Source organism: Martes martes, assembly GCF_963455335.1.
Source record: "Martes martes genome assembly, chromosome: 5".
Taxonomy (NCBI): domain Eukaryota; kingdom Metazoa; phylum Chordata; class Mammalia; order Carnivora; family Mustelidae; genus Martes; species Martes martes.
In genome coordinates this window covers 92,433,265-92,456,845 of record NC_137892.1, presented here as the reverse complement: position 1 = coordinate 92,456,845, position 23,581 = coordinate 92,433,265, and the positions used below count along the sequence as shown (strand labels likewise).

Here is a 23,581-nt window from a genome sequence, read left to right as displayed (position 1 = left end):
CGGTGAGGTTTTATTGGAGAGTGCGGGACGCGGATCCCCGACCACAGGGTGCTGCAGGTGCGACCCGCTGCCTCTAGACTAGCTTCCCCTCCGCCCGTGCCCACCGAGAAAATGGAGCCCTTGGACCCAGGCGGGACCTACTGAAATTCGGCATCCACTCGTTTCCCCCGGGGAACACAGCCCCCCAAAGGGATCATTTCCTAGCTCGGCTGAGTTCACGCTCAGATTCTAGGTTTCCAAGCGAGGAAGAGGCAGTAGCAGCCACGGGAAGACAGCCACGGGGCCAGGGAGTCCGGAGAGGCGGCCCCCGGCTAGTTGCGCGCTAGCCGAGCCGTGCCTGCCCCTTCCTTGTGCAAAGCAAAGGAGGCGGCGGGCGGCGGCGAAGGCTCGGCGTCCCGGCTGGCTCTCCGTCTTTCAGGAAGGCACCCCTCCTAGACCCGCTGTCCGGTGGTGGAGCGGGGAGCGGAGAAGCAAGACTCCGCCAGGGGATGGAAACCGTGGTGCCTGCGGCCGCTAGGACCGCGCCCCCGCGCAGCCTGCGAGCGCCTCCGACTCCCTTTACGCCCGGGTGGCCGCTCGAGGTCGTAAAAGGTCTTTGGGTCAGGGCGCGGCGTTCCCAGGGGCCAGCGACCCCCGGCGTCGGGCTCGCGCGGCTCGGCTCCTCCCGGCGGCCGGCGGTGAGACGGGGGCACTGCGTCTGGCGGCCCCGGCTCCCCCCGCCGCTACACCGGCCGCGACTTCCAGGGCGCGCGGGCGTCGCGCAGCGAACGGTCGTGGGGCAGGGCGGCGAAGGCCGAGTGGCGCAGCTGGCAGCCGATGAAGAGGACGACGAGCGCCACGGACAGCAGCAGCAGGAAGAAGAGCAGCAGGTAGGTGGGCAGGTCGGGCTTTGTGGCCGCGCCGTCCCGCATGCCGCGCGCGGTGGCCAGCTCCAGCGGCAAAGCGCCCTCTGCCTTGACCGTGGCTGCCAGGGCCAGCGCGCCGCCTCCAGCCGCCTCGGGGCCGGCCGTGGCGTTGAACACGTCTCCGTACATGGCCCGCGGGCCGCCGACCCCGGCCGGACCGCCTCACTGGGTGTCGTGCCGACCAGCACCGCCGGGCGCCTCCATGGCGCGTCCCTCCCGCCCTGCTGCGCGCACCTGACCGGGAGCCGGTGCCTTCGGGTCAACCCGGGCCGCGTCGCTCCCTCGTCTCCGCGCTCAGCTGCTGTCCCCGCGGGGCGGCGGGCCCCGGGGATCGGAGCTGGACGGCCCCGCGCGCTTAACTCTCGGTCTTTCCCTGGGTCTTGCCGTCGCCCCCCGCGCTGCCAGTCACCCGGCTCGCGGGTTTGGAGTCGCTCTCTGGGCTCCGGCCCCCCGCTCCGGTCAGCTCCGGGCTCGGGGCTTCCCTAGGCTGCAGCGGCGGCGAGAGGTGCCCGGCGAGTGCGGCCGCAGTTAGGGTGCCTGCTCAGCGCCCGGACGCCAGGTGCACCGAGGGCGGGCGGCCGGGAGTTCTTCGGCGCCGCCGCGGCCGTTGCGTCTCGGAGCGGGCAGTCCTGCAGCCGCGAGTCCCTGTTCAGATGCCTGGTGTGCGGCGAGCCTGTCCGCACTCTCTTTTCCTGCTGCGCTCCTGTCTTGAGCAGGAGACTGCGCTCCGAGGCGGCTCGGAGCGCGCTCAGGTCCCCGGCAGGGGGGGCGGGGGGTCGGGGGGGGCGGGACTGACAGCTGCTGCCCCCGGGGAGCGGCTGCCAACCAATGGGGCGAGAGAGGACACGCTGCGACTGCCCTGGCCTGGCCTCACATCACTTAGGGCCAGAGAGACACAGAGAGAATGGGAGGGAGGAAGAACAGGGTCACAGAAGACTGACGGACAAAGAAATGGTTACAGACCTATGATCAGAGACGCAGGCAAAACAGACAGTAGTGGACAGCAGACGGACTCAGAGGCAAGGCTCAGCCTGACGTGGACACCTGCTTCCATTCCTCTCCTTGATAGTCTTCCTCCGGGTGGAGCCCAGTTGGCGAGGAGCCCCACTGGCTGCTGGGTAGTGCAGGCAGGGCGCATGGCCTCCAGGGGAGGCTGGGCCAGTGGCAGAGGCGCTCCTGGACAAGCTGGGACAGTGCCCTGGGCCCAGGCCCTTCTGTAGCTGTGCCTTGAGGGCCCATGTGCTCCCCCACTCTGTGAGCTCTCTTGCTCAGCTCCCCTTGCCTGGTCCTCTCTGGCACAGGGAGCAGGAGGAGGGTGTGAGGGTTGTGATGGCCCGCCTGACCTTGCCAGCCCTGGCAAAGGCTAGGCGGCCAGAACACGGGTGAGCTAAGTCAATGGAACTAAGGGGTTCTCCTAGTCTGCATTCCTCCCTTTGTTGGAGAAACTGTGGAAGCTCCCCAGACGAGACTAGGAACTGCTGCCTGGTCTGCCATAGCCCCTGCACCTCTCCGGAATCACTGACCGCCAGGGACCATCACTGTCTGACTGGCCCCAGCTGGGGGGGGTGGGCGGCGGCTGAGAAGCCCAGGGCAGGAAACCATGGAGGCCCTCGCCTTTGTGGTCCTTCACATGTGTAGGCAGTGCTGAACGTACCTCCTCCCACTTTGCACCCTAGATATCTCACCCCTCACTGTCGTCTCAGTTCTGTTGCCGGGTTACTTGCCTGAGATCCCCACAGGTCAGCCACGTTCGAAGCTGTGTCTCTCATCCCATCCTGGGGTGCAGCGCATGGGGAGGGTTGGGTGAGCCCTGGCTGTGTGAGCAGGGGGAGATATATAAGCTAGTTCTTCCCCTTGCCCTCACCACACCTGGCCACAAGCCTAACATGAACAACCAGGGTGGGCAAGACCGATCCTGGTCAGAGCTCGTTCCCACAAATCCCATCTCAGCCTGGGAGAAACACCTCTGCAACCCCTTTGTCTGACATTGAAGTCAGGGTCCAAGGCCTGACTCTCCAGAGTGTTCGACTGCTTGCCGAGTGAGGCCTCTGGCTCTGCAGGCCCTCAGAGGGGCTTTCCTCTTGGTCACGCAGAGGGGCTGAGGGGGGCCTCCCTGGGGAGAACATGGCTGTGTGTGGGTGGTGTGGACAGCAGGACCTGGCAGGATGGCCAGTTTATTTCCCCACCTTGGTTCTGGCGAGCTGCCCAAGGTGCTCCTGGGGCATAGGTTGCTGGGCGCTGAGGCCTGGCTGATGCTTAAGCCAACAGCCAGCACACAAGAGTGATGCGCTAGCCATGGCCAGGGGTGGGGAGGGGTGAGAGGAGGGGTTGCGGCTCGAATGGGGGGAGGTGGTCCCTTTCTCTGAAGGCCTGACCTATTTTGGACAGCATTTTTCTGAGCCAGCAGGATCCCAGGGGCCAGGATGTGAAATCAGAGCCGGCTTCCTCAGGGACACCTGGAGTTGGGGAGGGTTAGCACGTGGAGTGATTAGAAGAGATGTTGTCCAGGTGGAGTCCCTGCTGTTTTGGTTCCCTGGCTCTTAGTGAGGCTCGAAAGGTAGTGCTTGAGTATCTGGGTTTGGGATTTTGCCTGGGATTTCCTCTTTGCTCTGTGTGGGGAGTAACATGGCCCTGCTTGCTCTACTTCATCTCTGACCGACCCATAGCATCAGACAAGACACAAAGCGATGGCAGGAAGCCGGGACAACTAGCTGGGAGGTCCTCCATGCAGTCTAGGGCGAGCTCCAGCCCCTTGGGCTATAAAATGAGGGATTATGGTAAGTGATTTCTTGTCCTGCTCTGGAAACATCCAGGAAGTGGGCACAGAGCAGGGGAGTCTGTAAAGGTTTTGGTGGGAACACAGGGTCCCAGCAGTGCCCTTGCTCATGAACAGGGGTGGGGAATTCTCTAAACCTGGGGTCTGTGGCGCTCTCATTCCTCCCCTGTAGTTGGAGCTCTTCAGTGTCAGAGTGCCTTTTGCAGAAGTGACCCACGCAAGGGCTTAGAGCCTGTGAGAGGTGGAACTGAGGCTGGAACCTAGGCAGGTTCCAGAGGCTCCAGAGGCCATGCCCTTCACCACGACCATGACCACCTCTAGGGGCAGAGCAGCGCTGGTAGCTGCCACTGACGGGCCTCTTCCCCCAGGCCAAGCTCCAGCCTGAGCCTCAGCACATGGTCTTTCTCCTCACAGGGGCCTGGGAGATAGGCCCTGCTGTGTCCTCCCTTTCCCCAAGGAGGAAGCTGCCGCCTCTCGAAGTGGTGTCACTTGCCAAGGCCCACACAGCTGGGTCAGCATGCAAGGGAACCAAGGTTGTGCAGCCTGTACTTGCCCACTCCGTCTCCAGCTGCTGCTTCTCACGAGGAGCTCAGCAAACGGCATGTGGGCTGACCGCCTGGCATTGTGGTCAAGTTGGAGAAGGTATCTTGCCCTTTTTTGGGGGTCTTTTGGTCTCGAAGTGGGGAGGGCACTGTTTCTTTTCTGAAAGATGTTCGGAGCCCTGGGAGGGCAGTCACGTTCCCCCCGAAACGTCCCCGGGGAGGAAAGTAAACAAGGCCGGTGCTGAGTGAATGCAGAGATGAAGTTTACACAGCTTGTTACACAAGCCAGAGCGACCTTCCATTAAGGGAGCTTTGTGTACTCGTACACTTAAGTCTTGGAAAAGATTATAAAGGGGCTCTGAGTTGGCTTTGACAGACAGGGGTCACAGGGCCAGGACCCCAGAGCGCCCTCTTCCCCATTACGTGGTTGCTGAGCCACGTGCCCTGCTCCCTTCCCCGGCCTGTCTGTGGAGGGAAAGGCAGGCCAGGCGAGGGGGCCTCTCCTGCCATGCTCCGGCCATTTGGCAGCTGCTTAATGGAAACTGGGGAGACTCGGATTCCATAAATTGTGCTGTGCACGGCCTGTGGAGCTGGGTGAAGCTATTTCTGTTTCTCCTGCAAGCAAGGGGAATTATTATTAAACTGCTCCCCGAGGCCGGGGTGCAGGTCAAGGGTGAAATGTTGCGGTCCGGGGGTTCACTGCCGCTGGAGTGGTTTTCCGTGTGTGTTGTGTGCTGTGATTGCTGTGGCCGGCTCCTCTGTGAATGCCATTGATGCCCTGGCTTGCTGACCTCTTCATTTTAACCATGGCCCCTGGCAGTGGTTTAGTGGTTGGTTTTTGTTTTTGCTGTTGTTTGTTTGTTTGTTTGTTTTTACAGATGGCTTCAGCAACCACAGTGGCTTAAGGTTGCATTTTAGAATGACCATTTTTAAGAACTAAATGGCAAGTAGGCTAAGCCCGGCTCTGAAATGCAGTATTTTTCCAAGAGGGAAACAAGCAGTTGTGGGCTTGGGGGGTGGTCAGGCCAGATCATGTGAGGGACTGCAGCTTGGTCCCTGGTGCAGGATACCTGGGGAAAGGATGAGGTATGAGCATGAGGCCAGCAGTAAGGAGAATGCTCCCGGACACCCTTCTCCCAGAAAGGGTGTCTCCACCTCTGTCCTCTGATGCCACGGGCCTGCAGCTTCTCTTGCGGGATCAGACGGTGGGATGGAGAGAGTCAGTGACAAGATTCATGGGCCTGGCAGAGGCTGGGTCTGGAGACACCTGGAAGCAGGTGTACATACACTTGGTCTGCAGGTGGTGGGTGGCTCTGACTCTGGTGATGGGATGACCCTGGGTGTACCAGTTTTTGGACAAAGTCTCACTGCTTAGCGAGACTTCTCTTTGGTTCCAACAACATGTGACCTCAGCTGCCTCTCTGAGTCCCTAACTAAGCAGGCTCCAGAGACACAAAACTCCCAAGGCTGCTGAGAATGATGGGAGCGGTTGCCGCCCCCTGAGCTGGATGACCGAGCCTTTTCTGGAAAGGACAGAGGTTTGCACGATGGTGAAGCTTGCACTCCCCCTGCTGCCTGGGCCCAACCACTGTGGGTGGTGTGGAGTCATGAGTGGGGTCGCCAAATACTAAGGATTAGGCCATCATTCTGGCCAAGAGTGGGAAAGAGGCCAAAGCTGGGACAGAGCCAACATGTGCCAAAAGGAGCAGCAAGGCTTGGGACAGGGCTAGTGCTGGGAGTCACTAATCAGGCTCAGGAGCACCTGGGAGTCTGGCTGGGTCCTCTGGTCTTGCCCTTGTATTTCCAAGGGTGGGGGTGCTGGCTCGTGAGGTTACACTTAGGGAGAGATCAGGCACTGGAGGGGCTGTCTCAGGCCCAGAAGTAGAGACAGGAGGCAAGGTGAGGCAGACGGTCTGTTCAGCCAATTAGGAGCCCCCCCTCCCTCCCCCCAACATGTCCCATGTGCAGCACTGAGGGAGAACTCCTTCACGGAAAGGTCTGGAACTTGGTGGTGATGCCAGGGCACAAGAACTCATTCGGGAAGAGGTGGTTCTCTCCTAGGTCTGTATTTCCAAGGACTGAGTACACTTCCTTCAGGTGAGATGCAGTCAAACCTCAGAGAGCCCACTGGTAAAGCGTGAAGCATCACTGAATCCCATGATGCAAGAATTCTTGGCTTCTAATCTCCTTTAATTATTCTGCTTATGGCACGAAGCAAAACCCAGCTGGGCCCTGTGTCAGTTCGGGTCCACCACAAAGCACAAGCCAGAGATGAACTGGCGGAAATGCCTGTGGCAGACCAAAGGTGCAGGAGGAGAGGCAGGCAGGAGGGCTTCCGGATCACGGTGCAGCCTGGGGATCGTGAGAACAGAGGGGAAGGAAGGACTTGGCAGGGAGAGCCTCCAGCTCAAACTGCCTTGGCCAGGCCAGGGGTCGCCTGCCAAGCACGATGTGTGCGGCCATGGGCAGGTCGGGCTCGGTGGGTGGCCAAGAGTAGGGTCCCTTTTCCACAGCCTGGGCTGGGCTGGGCTGGAGGCCTTTTGCAGAGGGCTGTGGAGGCCAGGAGGCAGGGGCAGTGCCAGGGCTTTGTGAGTCCCAGCAAGACTCACCTCTCCTCAGAAGCCTCCTCTGCTAGTCTTGGCTCCGGAGCTCACCCTTCCTCTTTCCTGGGTTGGTGTGACCCAGGCGGCCTCCTAGTGTTGACAGCTGGTTTAGACTGCATGCCTCACGTTCAGTGTCTCCCAAGGCTGAGAAGGCTGAGAGACCCTTGGGTTTTGGTAGATGAGTCTGGGCCAAGGTCAGAGTCCAGGGTCTCCTGCGCCCAACAGCCACCCACCCCGCCCCGCCAGCGCCTTGTGTCTGTGGCCCTGGGCTGTGTGATGTGTCTGGGTCTTCTCTCTCTCTGTCCTCCCTGTTGGCATTTCCTCCGTCTGGACTGCTTCTGCCCTGGGGCCAGAGCCCCACTGCCAGACTCTGACATTACAGCAGCCCCCTGCCCTTCCTCGTCCCTCTGCAGCCCATCCTCGGGGGAGAGCGAGGTTTGGTGCGACCCTTGTGCATCCTAGGGGACCTCTTGGAGAATAACACCACAAGATGAGGTTTTCCAGGGAGTATTTATCTAGAAAGAGAAACAGAATCAAAATAAATTACAGATTTTAAAAAGCTGACAAAGATCCAAAATGTGGGAGAACAGTCCAGACGGGCTTCTGGTGCCCCATGCTTCCTCAGTTCCCTTCCAAGTAGCCACATTGCCTGCTACCAGGGGTTCAGGAACACCCCAGCAGGGGGTCCCCCACGCCTGACCCTGCACCTCCATGTCCTGGAACCAGGGAGCCCAGAGAGCGGGTGCTGGCATGTTCCTGCGAATGACCTTCCTGGGGGGAAGACAGTAGTTTCACCCAATAAAATGCCTTACCTTTGCAAATTATACAAAAATGCCAGACCAGGGCAACATGAGCTGAGACCCAGAAGCTCAAGCTTGGTTGACCTTACAGTAAATCCACCTCCATCCTTCCTGGGAACGCTCCCTGGCCGGCACGAGCCCAGATCACCTTCAGGTCACTGCCCGAGTCAACGATGTCCAGTGGCTCCCACTGACCTTCTTAAAGTAAAACTCATTTCCTCTTCTTTTTATGCTGGTTTTAAGAATAGTATTTGGCCATTATCTGGAAAACAGAGACAAGGGTAAAGAAGGAAATACAGGCCATCCTGTACACAAGTAGTAGCAGCTTAGAATTCTCCTCTTCTCCCATCCCCTGCTGGGAATATGTGACATGACACCGATGGCCGAAAGGTCAGAACGTGTGACATCAGCATCTGGGCTCACATTAGGTTCCTCCCTTCAGCCTGGTGGGTTGTTCTAGAACAGTCCTGTTTATCAGCCTCTATTACTGTTTCTACCTAGAGTCCTTTAGCGCTCAGATGAAGGCCTGGCCAGTAGAGGCAGCACCTTTGAGGCCTTGATAAGTGAGACGCAGGCTCCAGCATGTTTTGAGGCAGTGGGAAGGGGTGTTTCCATGCTTGCTGATGGAGATCGGTGAGGCTGAACATTCCCAAGAACAGACAAACAGGGACTGGTTCTGCTTCCAACTGGGTGAGGGCTGCCTGATGTCTGAGGTGTAGGAACTAGGAGAGGCGGAGGGCCTGCCCTGAAGGAAGGACTGGGAAGGGCCATTGGGCTCAACATTCTGAGGGTTCAGGTGTGGCTGGACCTATACCTGTGGGGGTGGGGGAGTAACAGGGAATGGCCCAGGTGGCCTGCAGCCCGACCTATGGGGAGGACTGGGGAAGCTTTGCGACTGGGGGCCTACCAGCAAGAAAGGGTATCACCAGCTCCTGCCATCACTGCATCCTTCTCTTAGCTGCCTCTAGACTGAGCAGTCTGGGTTTGGGGAGCTGGGCCAGGTCAGGGAGCTGCAGCAGGCACAGGCTGGAGATCTGCCTCCAGATTTCGCTCCTGAGCCCAGTCCTGGGTGGACAGTTAGAAACCCGACTTCCATCCTAGGGGATTAGTTCTGGCCCTTCCCTACTCACCTTCCTCCCCAAAGACCAGGCTAAGCCTGCAAACCCCGTCCCTGGCAGCTGGCCTGGGCTTTCCGCAGACCCTGTCTTCATGGGCACAAATACTCAAGTCACTTTTCTAAGTTAATGGGAAGGTGGGATAGGAGAGACAGCCTTCCAACAACATTAAATTTTCATGCCCCTCCCCCCACCTACACTTAAAATAGAGGGAAGGGTTTCCATCCTTGACCAGAAGGAGCGAGAAAAATCCAAATTTACCAAATTTGGGATCCTATACCTTCAGGGTTTGAAATTATGTTTTCTTTTTTTCCCCCCAAGGTTTGTTTGTTTTAAACAACTTGGTTTTTTCCTACGGAAATGTTAGGGGTCCTGATAATTTTAATTTTGGGTAGGGTCCTCTCTACAGCCAGTCACCCCTGCTCCCAAACTGCCCCTTGGCCAGTGTCTGGGGAATGGCTCTCTCTTCCCTCACCATGGTCATTACAACATCTCTGCTCCTGGGGGTGCCGTCTGCCCCCACAGGGGAGCTGCTGGATCCTGGCAGATCCTGAGGGACCATGGATGTGGGGTAGGAGCAGGGAAGGCCTCCCAGCCAAAGAAGCGGCAACTGGTTAGGAAAAAAAAAAAATCTGAGAAAATATCCTTTTTGCTCTGGCAGTTCCTGACAGGGAAGGAAGGACAGATATGCCCACGGCCTGATTCATGAGGGAATGTGATTATTTAAAAAAAAGTTTTAAGTGAGAGAACCGAAGCTGTCCTTTAAGTGGCATTTTAAAACCTAACTTGGAGACTACATTAGCATTGCCATTTTGTGCTGAGGCCACAGAAATCCGACCCGCTCTTCTACTGTGGTGGGTTTTCAGGTCTGAATCTTGGGCGTCTCCATCCTGGAAGGTGTCCTCTAGGGAGGCATGCGTGGGCCCCGCCGCCTGTCACTGCTGGGGAAGGGACTGCGCACCACCCGCCCCCCGCAGGAGACTGTCCGTGGGCTCGCTCTGCTGGGTAGGAGAAGTGGGCTGAATGACTTGAATTGTTTGGTCCTTCTCTATGAAAGCCTTCAAGATGCTGCTCCCCCGGAAATGGTGTTGTGAGGATTTTCTCAGCATCTCAGCTGGAACCAAATGGGGGAGAAAGGAGAGGCTTGGGGGGTGTTAGGAACATTCTGAGACAGGACCTCCACCATCGCCCAGCTGGGCCCTGAATTCGCCCACCTAGGCAAGGAAGGCAATGGCCTGCACCCCACCCTGCCCCTGCCCCAAAGGGAGCTGAGAGCTGTGGGGCAGGGGTGCTCCAGGAACTGGGTCTCAGTTTCTCCTCATGGTACCTCTTCTCCCCCACCCCCTGCAGGCCCACCTGAGGGAGCTTTTTAAATTTACCTTCTGGCCCCAGACCCAAAGATTCAAATCCAGCCTTGGAGCTGGGAGTGTGTGTGCATGTGCGTGTGCATGTGCGTGTGCATGTGTATGTGTGAGAGAGAGGAGAGAGAGATACTGTCAGGCGGCTCCGGGCACCCATGATGCTTCCTTACAGACAGACAACAGTCACAAAGCCCCACATTAACTCCCTCTGGGAAGGGACAGCCATGCAGGACTCATTCACACAAGAGTCAGATGACTGGCTTTTGAGTCTCCCAAGTCTGGGTGTAGGGAGTGGAACAAGGCATGCTGAGTAAGGGCAGGGCTGTGCCTGACATGTGCAGCACCTTTGGGGCATCAGAAAAGGTGCCTGTCTCCTTGGCAGGGCTGGTGTTAGCCTGTTGTGTCCTCCCCACTCAGCAGGGTCTATGGTAGCCCTGTGTCGGGGCAAATTTTCCCATCCCTGACATTCCAGGAGACCTTCCTGCTCTCAGGGCAGGGTGATGTGTGAAGTGGCCTGGGATGCAAGGAGACCTCTCTGCCTTGAGAGGGCCGGCAGAAACATGGATAGTTCTAGGGATCAGGGTGTGGGAGATAATCAATACCAGTCTTGCTTAGAGCCCCAGGCAGGCAGGAGCCTCCGGATGATGGGTGGTTCCGCCAGCTGGACGGGGTGTGAGAAGACAGAGTGATTCCTGCAAGCCGGCCCGTGCAAGTGTGAAGGGCCACAGCTAGCTTCCTCCAGCTCCGAAATGCTTTGGAATCAGAAGAGCTTCTGAGCCAGTGCTCCAAGCATGCAAGTGGAGGGGAGGTGTCAGTGGGTGTCTTTTGGATGGGAATTGGGACCCAGGTAACAGCACCCTCCAGGACTAGGAAGCAGATAGGACGGCAGGTGCTTGGTGGACACCAGCACAGAGAGGGAAGACCACCCACCCACTGGCAACCCGCAGAATTTAGCACAGTGCCAGGAGCGTGGGTGTGGGCAGGGGAGTAGTAGGGGCGCTCCTCATGGAGATTGGCTAATGGAAAAATAATGGCACTATCCTTGAGCTACTTGAGTCTGTGAATTTACATTCATATAAATATGCCAAGAAAACCAGAGATAGCCCCAGGAAGGATCTCTGTGCAGTGGGATTAAAGACAATTTTCATTTGCTTCTGAGTGCTGAGGTGTTTGCAAATTTCTCCAGTGACTACCATTTACTTTTATAATGAGAATAATATTTTTTAAAAAATGACGTAAAACAGTGGAAGTAATTTGCTCTTTTATTTCTCTGCCCCTCTCTGGGCTCCTCATGCTTCCCTCAGCCCCTCAGAGGCCCCCCTTCTCCCCAGCCCTGCAGGGGCGGGCTGGAGGTGGGGCTGGGCCCCAGAGAGAGAAAGGGAGTGAGCCCCACCGGGATTCCTGGCGTCCAAAGCTCAGATTCACAATGACATGGACAATGATGTCACCAGAGACACTTTTCCATCCTCTCTGCACTCACTGGAGAAGACAGCCCGGGGTGGGGGGGGGGGGAGAGACACTAGCCATTTTTGGCTTCAGGGAGAATGTCTCCTCCTCAACAGGCAGGAGGGTCCTGGCTGGGCTCTGCTGAGCTGGAAAATGTGTAGGCTGCGCCTTTCCACTATCCAAGTGCCCCAGATCGTGTCCTTTCTGGGAGTCTGCTTCTCTGAGCCCCTGAGCAGAGCCTCAGTCTGAATCATGAGGAAGACAAGGCCCACCTTGGGGTCTGTTAAGGCCATTCGGAAAGAAAGGAAAAAGATGGCAGACCCGCCGGACCCCTTTCTGGAGTCCCCACCTGAGAAGGCCAGGGCAAGATTAGAACAGGGGCGGGAGGGGCCTTGGCGAGCTGAGTGGGCACCACACTGATCATTAAGGAGCAAATTCTAGCTCCAGCTGGGAGCACACTTCAAGAGCACACTCCCTCCTCATACAGATCAGAAGTGGCCGCGGTTCCACCCTGAAGAGAAGGAATGGGTGACAGAAGTAAGAGAGGGGTCCCAAATACGAGGACCCTGGTTGTGATGGCAAGAGGAGAGGGTGCCCGTACGCACTTGCTCAGCCTGCTGGGAGCTTTCTTCCTGCGTCTCTGTCTCCATCTCCAGAACCTGCCCACATGGGGGATGAGCAGGCCCCCGAGGAGGTCTAAGGCCAGGATGTCCAAGAAGCATGCTGTCCCACTCCGGCAGGCTGTCCGCCTGACGGCTCTGCTCTCTGACTTCCAGTGAGTCCCGAGACCCCAGGACGGAGTGGGCAGGGACTGAGCCCATGGCCTGGTGTAAGAATGACATTGCCTCACCTCCAGGAAACAGGAGACAATGTTCTAGAGAACGTTATTACCCCAGACCCGTGTTCGTGTTTCCTGTCCCTTTACTGTGATCTGCTTCACAATGATGGTGTTTACTAGCTGATATGCAGTACAGGGTAGAGCGGGACTGAATTGCTTACCCACCATTTTCTTCTCCAGTGCTTTATCCTCCATCTTCCCTGCGTGCTCGGATCTTAGAGAGCCTTCCCAAAGCGGAACAGTCCCACCTCCTGGGTGGAGACCAGAGAGTTAGCTTGACCCCTGGATCGTGGAGCCCCAGTCCCATTTCCGCTCTTACCAGTCAAGTAACCTGATAACCCTACCATGTAGCAAAGGGACCTCTGGGGCAAGAGTGTTCAAATATGGTTGACCACGGGAGTCACCTGGGAGCTACTTAAATACTGATTCCGTGGCCCCAGTCCCAGTCTGTAGATCTGCATTATTACCGAGCGTTCCAGGGCAGGAGGACAAGTGCCCTCCCCGGGCAGGAGGTGCTAGGATCACAGTGAGAAATCCTCAGCAGGTCTTCTCCCAGGGTAGTGCTCCCACACCTGGTGTCCAGCCGGAGGGCGGTCTTCCCATTCAGCTGTGTTCACCACACCCACCTGGGCCTCGGCCTGTTCATGGGACTTGGGGGCCCAGGGCTTGAACTTCTAGTTCACGAGGGTTCTACTGGACGGGTCCCCCCCAGTGCTACTTAAATTCTTTCTTTGCAAAAGTGGTAATGAATGCTGCTCTGCCTGCTTCGCTGGGTTGTTGTTTCAACTCAAAGAGGTCAGGGACACGAAAGCACTCTTGCACCTGTAAGCTTGGGGACCTAAGGGCGTGTTCTCATTGTCCGTGGGGCAGTGATTCACTGACGGCTTTGTGACATCACCTCCGTGCCGTCCACCGGTCTTATTAAAACCTCACTGATCCACTTAACTGTTGCTGGGCTCACCGCCTTTCTCTCCCGTGAGCCTGCAGCCTGCCAGCGTCCCGGAGTCCGCAGTCTTCTTTCCGTGCTCCATGCCCGGCCATGCATGTGCTGAGGGGATGGCTGCGTCCACCGGCAGCATCCTTCTCCCAAGAGGCCAGCGATGCTTTGGGGCTTTCTTTCTCCCCCCCCCCCCAAGATTTTACTTATTTATTTGAGAGAGAGCAGGAGAAGGGGGAGAGGCAGAAGGAGAGAGAGAAGCAGATTCCCCGCTGAGCAGAGAGCCAGACAGGGGCTTGATCCCAGGATGCTGAGATCATGACCTGAGCCCAAGGCAGAGGCTTACCGGACTGAGCCACCCTGGCGCCCCTGTTTTGGGGGTTTATGTTCGTGCACAGAGACGGGGTTTCTCTCTGGGCGAAGCCAAGCTGGCCTAGGTCCCTGGGAACCCTGCCTGTGGCTTGATAAACACCAGCGGAGTTGCATCGCTAAGGCACTCGCCCCACTCCCGGGGCGAATGGAGGAGAGTCCTCTGCTGTGTTCAGGCTGTGCGCCATGCGCCAAGTTCCTGGACTGCCCTTCAGTCCCTCGGTGACTCTACAGCTTGGGTCATATACCGCCCCCAAACATTCCCTCCCACGATTCTGTGGTTGACAGGCTTCTGCTGGGTGGCTCTTCTCCCATCGTCTCCCGTGGCCACCCTCAGCTAGGAGCTGGGCAAGGCTGCAACGTTCTAGAGGCTTCCCGTGTTCCCAGGTTCCTCCCTGCATGACCTCAAACCTTCAGTAGCCCCGCTTCTTCAGGACACAGCCTCGGCTTCCTAGAAGACAAGCCCCAGGGGGACATGTGCCTATCAAGCATCTTCTGGTGCCAGGCTTGCTGATGTCCCCCTGGCTCATGCTGGTCACCTGATAAAGCCAGTGTGGACATGACCCAGGAATAAGCAAGAGCTGGAGAACCAGGAGGCATGTTTCCTTCGTGAGGCTGATGTGTTAATTCACGGAAAACTTATTTTCCTTTCTTTCTTAGGAGGTCCCCCAAACACTTCATAATATAGGACAGTGGCTGTGCCTGGCCTTGGTACCCCCTTGCTCTCAGTGAACTGGCCCTGCCAGGTCCTGGGCTGGAAGGCCTGCAGTGGGACTTGGGGAGCTTCCCCAGACCCCCGCTCCTCTGCTCTGTGCCGATGGAGGTTTCTACCCCTGGATGTTGGAGGAGACTCCGAGGCTTGGCAGGTAAGCGGGTTCTCTATTCATTTTTCTCTGCAGCCCTGAAGTGTCATGTAGATCCTGCCTCTTACACATCAGTTCTGGCCTCTTCTTTCTGGGATTGGCCTCCAGAGAGCCCCAGGGAGTCCCTGCACATGGCCACGGCCAGGATTGTCGTCCTCATCTGCCCGTGTGGCAGCGTGCATGGCTCTGCCTCCTCTTGCCTCATGCCGGGGTCTGGGGGCTTGGGCCTGGGTCCCGTTCTCACCTTTAGGTCCCTCTCCTCCTCTCTGACCCTGTGGTGGGCACCAGGTGTGACCACCAGCGCCCTCGGGCTTGGCATACCTTGGGTCTCTTCACTGTTCTGCAGACCCCTGCCCCGTGACCCTGCGGGTGACACACACCTGTGCTGCATGTAGAGGGACAGTCCCTGTGGTTCCTGCTCACACACCTGTGCTCCTGCCTCAGACCATCAGCTCTGTCTTCCTGAAGAGGTCCCTTATGCTTCACCTCAGGCTGAATCTTTCCTGCTGTGTGTTTGGGGGTTGGGACAGACCAGAAGGTCTTTAAGAATCAGGAAGGCAGGATTTGTCCCCTCTGGGAGAAGAACGGAAAATCTATCTATAGTGACTAGAATACTGATCTTTACCGTCCTGTCCCTACAGCCTCAGGAGGATGGAATCAGGCGCCCCGAGCTGGTGCTTGGGGACATTGGGGTTGAGGAGTCCCAGGACTCAGCAAACAGGGCTGTGTATCTTTGGAGGAGAAATATCACGAGAAGCAGCCAGGCCCCAGCCCCCATGGCCTTTGCTGAAGCACCAAATATACATTCTGTTCACGCTGTTGGTGACAGACAGCGATGATTTTCTGTGCGTCCTTATGTAAAGATGTGTCTAAAAAAACAGCTCAGCTCTCGGAAATGTTCACCTTCAGCCGGGCTCAACAGGCTGTGGGGGCTTCTAATTTAGTTCTGCCGACTGGGAAAGCACCAGAGGCTCTGTTCTGCTGGGTTGTCTCTCCTGTGATTGATTGGAGCTGAGCATGAAACCCCGGGGCTCTGTTCTGTCCTGTCCCTGAAATGATCCAGAGTCATTTCCCCTCAGAGACAGACTGCCCCAGCTCAGGTCTGCTCCCTGGCCCCTCCCCAGCACCACCAGCCCTAAAACCATCTGAGTCAGTGATTTCATTGCTGGGATTCATGCACAGCTCTGTGCTCCGTGCTCCTGGAAGGTACAAGAAGCCCCTCACATCCAATATTGAGTTTCATTTATGTAACTCGAACAGTCTCCTTTGCCGTGTGTACCTACAAAGTAAGGCTCTTTATCTTCTGTTTGTAGCAGGAGCCTCACCTGCAGAAACTGGCCGTCCTCAGAGTGTCTCCTGGTTATTTCTAGAGTCTCTGAGTAGTGACCCCACGCCCAACTAGAATGATACGGCTAGTTACCGGCTGGCTGCCTCGTCCCACCTCTCTGACTCCCCACTTCTTGCTGCTGGCCCCGCTGTTGACAGGTGCCTCGCTGGGGACTACCGTCCATCCCACAGGTGCCCAGGGAGCCGGTTCTGGAGCCTTCAGAGCTGGAGCCTGGGCAGAGCAGGGAGTAGTTCTCCTGTCCAGTGTCTTGTAGATTTACCCTCCAACAGCTTCACTAGCTCGAGGCCATCACCTATTGTCAGGACCTCACTGAGTCTCAGTCAGAAAGGCAGAACCCTCAGTTTTTGGTCCCGCTCCTCTCACCTCCTCTTTCTGCAGAAAGAGCAAACAGCACCTGGGGAAGCATGGGGCAAAGAAGTCCTGGTGTCATTTCTGTGTCCCTCGGGACACTGGGAATGTACTCCAGACACTGGGAATGTAAAGGACTTGTAGAAACCCAGGGTAGACTAGCTTCATCGACAGCGGGGTTTGTTTGCCTGCAAAGCTGAGAAGGCTCCTGGAGCAGGTCCCTACTCTAAGGAAGAGCTGTAGGAAGAAGGGCCCGGGAGTGAGACTGCACACTGCCCCCTCCTCTTCCCTTCCCCCACCTCTCCTCACGTCCTTCTGCCTCTCTCCTCCTTTCCCTTCCCTCCTGCCTTGGCTTCACCCCTCTCTTATCTTCCTCTCCTCTGTCTGGCTTCCTTCCTGGACAGTCCCTGTCTGTAAGGCAAGGAGGGGGTCTCTTGCTGTCTGACATTCACATTCTCTTGTTCAGCCACCCCAGGAGGAAAAAGGACTTCTCTTTCCCAGTGTCCACAGATCTATACATTTCAAGGCGGGAATGTGATTGCCCTGCTTGGGGCCATGTTGGTTTCTGGGGTGCTGGGTACTCTGGTCGGTTATGTTGGGGTCAGGAGCCAGCCCGTGCCTGGGAAGTGGTGGGGAGGTGTTTCCAGCCATGGGGTGGTTCACAACCAGTACAAAGCCTGTTGTCCCCTGGCTTCCCCTCCAGTTTATCTGTGCAAACACACAGCTGGGGCTGGGGTGGAGGAGGCCAGATTGGAAATGTCTAGTCTGCCAGGGTCCGCATCTGTGCTCGGATGCCCAGAAGTTTGTGATAAACTTTTATTTACATAAGTTGCCTTTTTCTGCCTTCTACTTCTAAGTACGCTGCTGGGGCAGGTGGGCCATTGGCCTGGGTGTGCGTGGAGTCAACAGCCCAGGACCCACGGGCCTCTTTGCTCAGTCGGTGCAGTGGACGTTGCGTCCCTATCCAGACACAACAGGCTCTGTCGGACCCAGTTATTTCTGACTCACTCAGGACGTGGAATCCACGCTTTTAAACTCTCTTCCTGAGAGTGCACCTGGCTCTTGCCTGGGCTGGGGGAGCCCGTCCTTTTTCCTCCTCCCGCCTCCCTGAGTGTGGATGGGGGTGCAGCTGGGCTGGGCGAGGATGCGGCCTTCCAGTCGTGGTCCCCATGTCTCTGGGCACAGATTGCTTTTCCTCCACAGACAGGCCCCGGCTGCCCTGACCTTCGTTTCTCAGGCTCCCGCCTCCTTTCCTGTCGCAGGGAAACATTTCTGGGTAGGGGAGAGCCCTGTGCTCCTCAAACACCATTTCTTTCCAACTCTGTGATTCTTCCCTCAGGCCTTTCCTTTCCTTAAAGACTCGGGGCTCAGGAGACCCCAGCCCCCAGATACCTTAATTCTTCTCCTATGTCTGGGTCCCTCCTTCTCTGAAGCAAAGGGAGAAATCCCCAGCAAAGAGATGGTGGGACTTCCTCCGGGAAGAGCCTGCTCCAGTAGCCTCTGCTCCCGAGGGCTGGGCTGAGGCTGGATCAGCCTGGGTCCTTGCCCTGTCTGCAGGCCGTGGGCGGCAGGGGGTTTTGCTGCCTGAGCTGATGTGCATTCCCTGTGTCTCTCCTGGAGGCCCTTCCCTCTAGTATGCTCACTCTCCAAGGGATGAGGCAAAGACATGGGATAAACATAGCATGGGGGCGTTGCCTCCCTGCCTCAGACGATCAAACTCCTAATTCCTGTCAGCCTCTGGGAGCCTGGAGCTCACACTTTACATAAGCTGTAATGAACCCTTTGAGGAGTGACGGCCCAAGGCTGCTTATTTTTAACCAGACTCTGGGTGCTCTGAGCAGGGCAAGGTGTCTCGGCCTCTTGGGGGCAAGTGGACCTGAAGATGTCCCCCACGGCCTGCCCCTCCTGGGGGAGCTTTCGCACAGGTGCCCTTGCATGAGGGAATGTCCCTGAGCCTGGGGTTTGGGGTTTGGTGGTTGGTCCCTGTTTTGTCTTCCGGTGTCTGTGGGAGGGAGGGATATACTCTGTGACTGCCGGGCACAGGAGGCTGGCCGTGCTTTCTCAAGTGTGTGAGCGCACATCCTTTAGGAACAGCTCTGGGGTCTAATTGGGGGTTTTTGCCCAGGAAATGTCACTAGGATTTGTCAAATCCTCTTAGGAGCCACCAGAAGGTGACAAGTCATGGGAGAACTGGCTGCTTTAACTGCTGGTTCCCCAGAGCCGTGGTGAGGGCCCCCATGCCTGAGTCCCCCTCCCCCCACCCCCGGGGGCCTGCCCTGTAGTTCTGTGCTCCCGACCTTCTCTGAAGCAGCCACATAGTGACAGAGGGTGCCAGAGTGGGGGCTCCCTCCACACCGTGGCCAGGAGTGAAACATGTGTTTCCTGCAATCTCACCAGATTTTTAGAGCCCGGGGTGCCATCTGAAGGAATTCTAGAAAACTGGGCCCCAGCCATGTTCACTTAGTGGTTACTCTGGGGCCCGGTGCCAGTGCACAGTGGTAATAAAACAGACCCAGACCCCCTCATGGAGCTTCCGGCCTGCAAGCAGTGAAGACAGATGTTACAAACACACAGGAGTGTTGTAGACCTACATACACACTGTTGAGGACCTGTTCCAAGGGGACAGATGGGGTGCTTGGGGAAGCGGGAAAGCCTGTGGGTCTGGGGACTTTTCGGGGAGGACCTGGGCTCTTTCTCCTCCCCTTCTGTCTGTGAGCCCCTCTCAAACTCCCCTCTTCACACTCCTGCTTTGTTTTCTCTAAGAGTTGCTTTACTCACCTGGTTAATTCAACAGGAGCCACGGAGATGGGGCTAAGGGAGGGAGGCTGTCAGTGCCTGGAAAAGCACTAAGCTCTTGCCTCAGCTCCAGGATGGCTGTGCCAGCCCTCAGTTCCAAGGCCTTTGCAACGGCTTTCCATGAAAGAGGGGTCCCTCTCTGGCGGCCCTGAGTCCCCTCCTGGGCCATGAGTCCAGTCCTTCACCTCCCAAACCCGGCATCCAAAGCCTAAGGGACGGTGCCAGGTTTCCTTTTCAGTTTTTAATTACTCAGTGGGACTTGTTTTCCTTTATCTTCCTTAGAGGGAAAATTTGAGGCTGAGGTTTGAAAGGAAAAGGGCACCCCAGGATTTGAAGTTGGGGTTGCCACCTGCCTGTGGCTGAAGGCAGGCAGGGAAATTGCATAATGCATCTTCCCAGTGTTTATTAGCATTCTGATGAAGATAAGTGAGGGATCTGAAAGGAAATCTTCCAGAAGTACTGATAATTTGTCCCCTGATCAATCAATCACTCTTCCTACAAAGCACATCGGCTTTCTGATGCAGAGTCTGGGCTTAAAGAGGAGCCCTCCTGCCCTGGGCCCCCCACCAGGCTGTGTCATCCCCAGCACTTGGCAAGGGATTTGGTAAATACCTGCTGAATGAATGCCGTCATCATCTGCAGGCTTTGGGGGGCCATGGATGAGAATTTGGGATAACCCAGAACAACGTAAAATCATGAAGACAAGTACATGGTCTGATGGGCACTCGAGGATTTACAGGTTTTTTGCAATTCATCCACAGTCCCTCACAAGGACCCCAGGTGGAAAACTCCCAGCTGGTGAGCACACAGTATGCCCCTGGCACCCATTGGGCAGCTCTGGTTCCCTCTTGTTGGAGCTCTGGACGGTGGTGCCAGGACAGCCCCAGTGCGAAGGCACAATTCTTGGCTGCCAGGGACCCAGTGGATACGGGCTCTCCCCACCCCCTCTGGAAATTGGGAGGATTTGGTAAAGCTGGGCCTGTCTTCTTTATGGCAACAGTTGGCTGGGCCAAGGGTCTGTGGGACACTTCGGGTAGGACTCAGCTGCCCTGTGTGCCGTGGCTCTCGCCCCTGCCTCCGTGCCAGTAGCAGCTTCACAATCCATGACCCCATCTCATCTGCTCTTAGAGCAGCATGAAGTACAAATGTTTGCTCTCTGAACATGCAGTGTGTATGGTGAAACACAAGCCCCCTCATGCATACACATGCATAAGAGAGAGAGAGAGAGAGAGACACACACACACACACACACACACACATGTACGTACGTACGTGTTTTGCCCTCCCAGGTATCTGCAGGGTTTCTGAATTTGTGACCCTGAGCCTCTTTCTCTTCCCAGGGTTGCTGTGAGAGCTCAGTGGACGGGTGCCAGCAGACATTTCAGCACTGTGCCTGGTATCCAGCAAGTGCTCACTCAGTACGTCTGGCTAGTGTTACTAGTAAGTGCCCCCTTGGGGCCAGGGGCTTCTCCCTGAATCCCATGGCATCTTCTCCAACCTGCTCTGTATGGGTGTTGTTTGGGACTGGGGCTCCCTCTGGTGGCCGCTCTCCTCACTCACACGCAGGTTGCTTCTTGCGCTCCAGCACCCGTTCCCCTCCTACAGGGGAGAGGTGGGTGGGAGGAGATGATTTGCTTCCCTCACCTTTTTCTGGACCTCCTTCCTGACCTTGGTGAGGTGGGGCTCCGAAGGTGTGGGGATAGGAGGAGGGCTGGAAGGTTGGGGTCCTGGCTACAGGATCTCAGGGTGGGGGGGAGGTGGGGTTGGTACCTTCCCCCTCCCCCCACCCCACAACTGCCCTATTCTCTTCCCAGAGAAGTTCTGAACCCGTGGGCTTCCGAGGCCACCTCCAGACAGGCCACGGGACAGCAGGAGGACAGCACACTGACAGAGGCTCCCCAGGCTCTCATGAGGTAATTTTATTTCTTTGCATTTTAGGTAAAAATAGTAAATACAAGATAATCATAATAAAGGTAAAAATACATCATTTGGATTTAGTGGTTGTTTTCTAAACAGTGCTACCTACAGTACAATTTTTGATTTAGCATTTTTAAATTTTTTTTTTTATAAACAAATAGAACTATTTTGCTATTAGGCTGTCTGTGTTCTCGTCTGGCACTTAAGAATAGATCACAGGTCACCTCCCGGTTCTGTTGGGATGAGGGTGGGTGGCAGGGAGGGAGTGAGAAGGGGTGCGTGGGGTAAGGTGGTCTGTCTTCCTGGGACACAGAGTTGGATGCCGTCCGTGTGCTGTGGGAGGGCACATGTGTGCATCCAAGAAGGCCTCTTCCTGCGCTGACCACAGGGACACGTGTCCCTATGACTGGACGAAAGGTCCCACATGTGTCAGAGGGACATTTCCTCCCCTCCTCCTGTGCTGGCCTTTCTTACCCAACAGCCTAGATTCACAACAGTTCTGGGTCAAGGCAGGCCATGACGCTGCCCACATCAGCTCGTCTGCTCAGGACGGAGCCAGTGGGTCCCCTTAGTGTCCTGGAGGAGTGGGTGCCAGGCCCCTTCCCTGCCAGGCCTGGTGGCTAGGAAACCCATCCTGGCCTGGGAATGCTGGTAGAAGTCACAGATGCCGAGGAGGGCTGCTAAATGTCTTTGCCCTTGTTCACCCTCAGGTGGTCTTTGTTTAAATTCTTTCCAAATTTCTCGCTGAGCTGTTGGATCAGGTCTGCCAGCTCCCCAGTAGCTTGAGATTTCTCTTCCAGAAGCTCATAGCGCAGGCTGGAGATATCTTGCTTGATTTCCTTCAGTTCACCTGCAAGGACAGATGAGCTTGTGGTGAGCATGAGCAGCAGAAGGGGCTCCTTCCACATACGTTTGGGGCGTGCCTCTTTCTAGCGCAGCGTTGGGGCTGGGCCGGCCCACGGAAGGTAGAGGTGAGGGGACGAGGGTTGTGTTTTGACCTAAGTCCCACCTAACTCCTAGCCCTGAAGGACTCATCCATCCATTTAAAACCCTCCTCCTCCTCCTCCCATTCCTGGTCAGGCTGTTTGTGAAGGGTTTCAGACAGACAGGGAGTCAGGAGCAGGGTTGTGCCTTCCTAGTGCCTATCTCGTACCGTGGTAGAATGTTGGCCTCGGAGCCACTAAAGGCAGATTTCAAGACTCCGGGCAACACCGTCATTAACTGGAACAGTCCTCATGACACTCCCTGGTGTGTTCTGGGATCGTCGTCTGCAGACGAGAAACTCCCAAGTGGGAAGGGACGGGCTGGGCACGGGGCACACAGCAGCCTGATGGGAGCGGGGGTCCACCCTGACCACCTGTCCCACGCTGTGTCCTCGAGGCCACTGCCTCCTTCCCTAGCAAGGAGCCTCCGGGAGGGAACTTGCCCTGGTTTCTACCGTGAACCACATGGGTCAAATCCACCTGGGCCTCGGCAGTGCCAATCTTTTCGTGAGCTACAAAGAGGACTCAAAAACTTTCTTTTCTGATATCATAGATATCGGACTTGCCCTCAAAGGGGAGTCCGATGCCTGGGAGCACGTTATCCTATCTCTTTTCTCCATATGTGTTGCGGACAGAAAATGCAAAGATCTTAAAGCTACTAGCTGACCAGTTTGGACAAACACATACATCCCTTGTTTCCTTTTTGTGGGGTGATTTTCTGCACCCTGGTTGCATGGTATAATGACCCCTGGCAACCCCACCATCTGTGATGAGCTACATTCCTGTCGATCACAAGGACGCACTGCTCGAGGTAGCTGTCAGGCCACCTGGCGGTGTTATGTTCCAGACCCCACAACAGGGGCAGCTAGACGGCTGCCGCTCAGCCCCGGGATAGCGTCAGCGCAGAAGTGAGTTCTGCCGCAGGTGATCTTCTGGATCAGGCTCCTCCTGGAACCTCCAGTAGGAAGCAGAGGGTCACTAAGTGACCAGGCTCTTCCAGTAGGTCCCTGTGGCCTGAGCAAGGGGGACACCGAGTGCCTTCGTTCATGGAGGAGGGAGACACTGAGTGCCATCGTTCATGGAGAAGGCTGTTTCCAGGTAGCAAATATTTGTCTTGTGTGTCTCATGAAGATTAATGACCTGGTATAAGGTAATTTGCTTTTCGCTTAAGAGTAACTGCTTAAAATGGCCTGGAAAATCACCCAGGCGGTGAAAATGATGTTGTCTGCAAACCTCAGTGTGCATCAGAATGACCTGGGGCTTTTATCAAAATGCACAGCCTCCAGGTGCCACCCCTCAGATGCCGACACCTTGGGCCTGGGTGCCGTCTGGGATGGGCATTTTTCGCACGTGATTCCGAGGTGGGGAATGCTTCCAGAAACACTGTAGGCTGTCAGGTTTCTGACAAGCCTAGTAGGAGACAGGATGGTGGCAGGATCTGAAAGAGGGGTCCAGTCTGCCTCCGGCTCTCTGTATGTGTACCCGCGGAATGAGGAATTCTGGGCTGCCCTGCACCCGTGGGACACGATGGGGGAATTGAGGCAGCCATTGCTGGGCTAGGCAGGAGTATTAGCAGCCCCCTGCCCCCAAAGAGATGACCAGGTCCTGATCCCTGGGGTCTGGTCTGAGTACGG

The 23,581-nt window shown here is 56.6% G+C and overlaps 2 protein-coding genes across 2 annotated transcripts in view; both read right to left on the bottom strand.

Moving 5' to 3' along the window:
• Positions 1-1,034, bottom strand: SMIM32 (small integral membrane protein 32; the record flags this gene model as incomplete). The annotated part of the gene is made up of 1 exon (XM_080804571.1): positions 1-1,034. The coding sequence occupies one exon, from the start codon at positions 1,032-1,034 to the stop codon at positions 723-725; it is 312 nt and encodes a 103-aa protein (XP_080660697.1). The 3' UTR covers positions 1-722.
• A 20,610-nt stretch (positions 1,035-21,644) lies between these two features.
• The window catches only part of TRPC7 (transient receptor potential cation channel subfamily C member 7), a gene marked incomplete at both ends in the record, with an annotated part of 166,493 nt that continues 164,556 nt past the window's right edge, over positions 21,645-23,581 (bottom strand). Inside the window, one exon of the mRNA XM_080804357.1 lies at positions 21,645-21,814. Within this exon, the coding sequence (XP_080660483.1) occupies positions 21,645-21,814 (170 nt within the window). The remainder of the gene's footprint in view (positions 21,815-23,581) is intronic.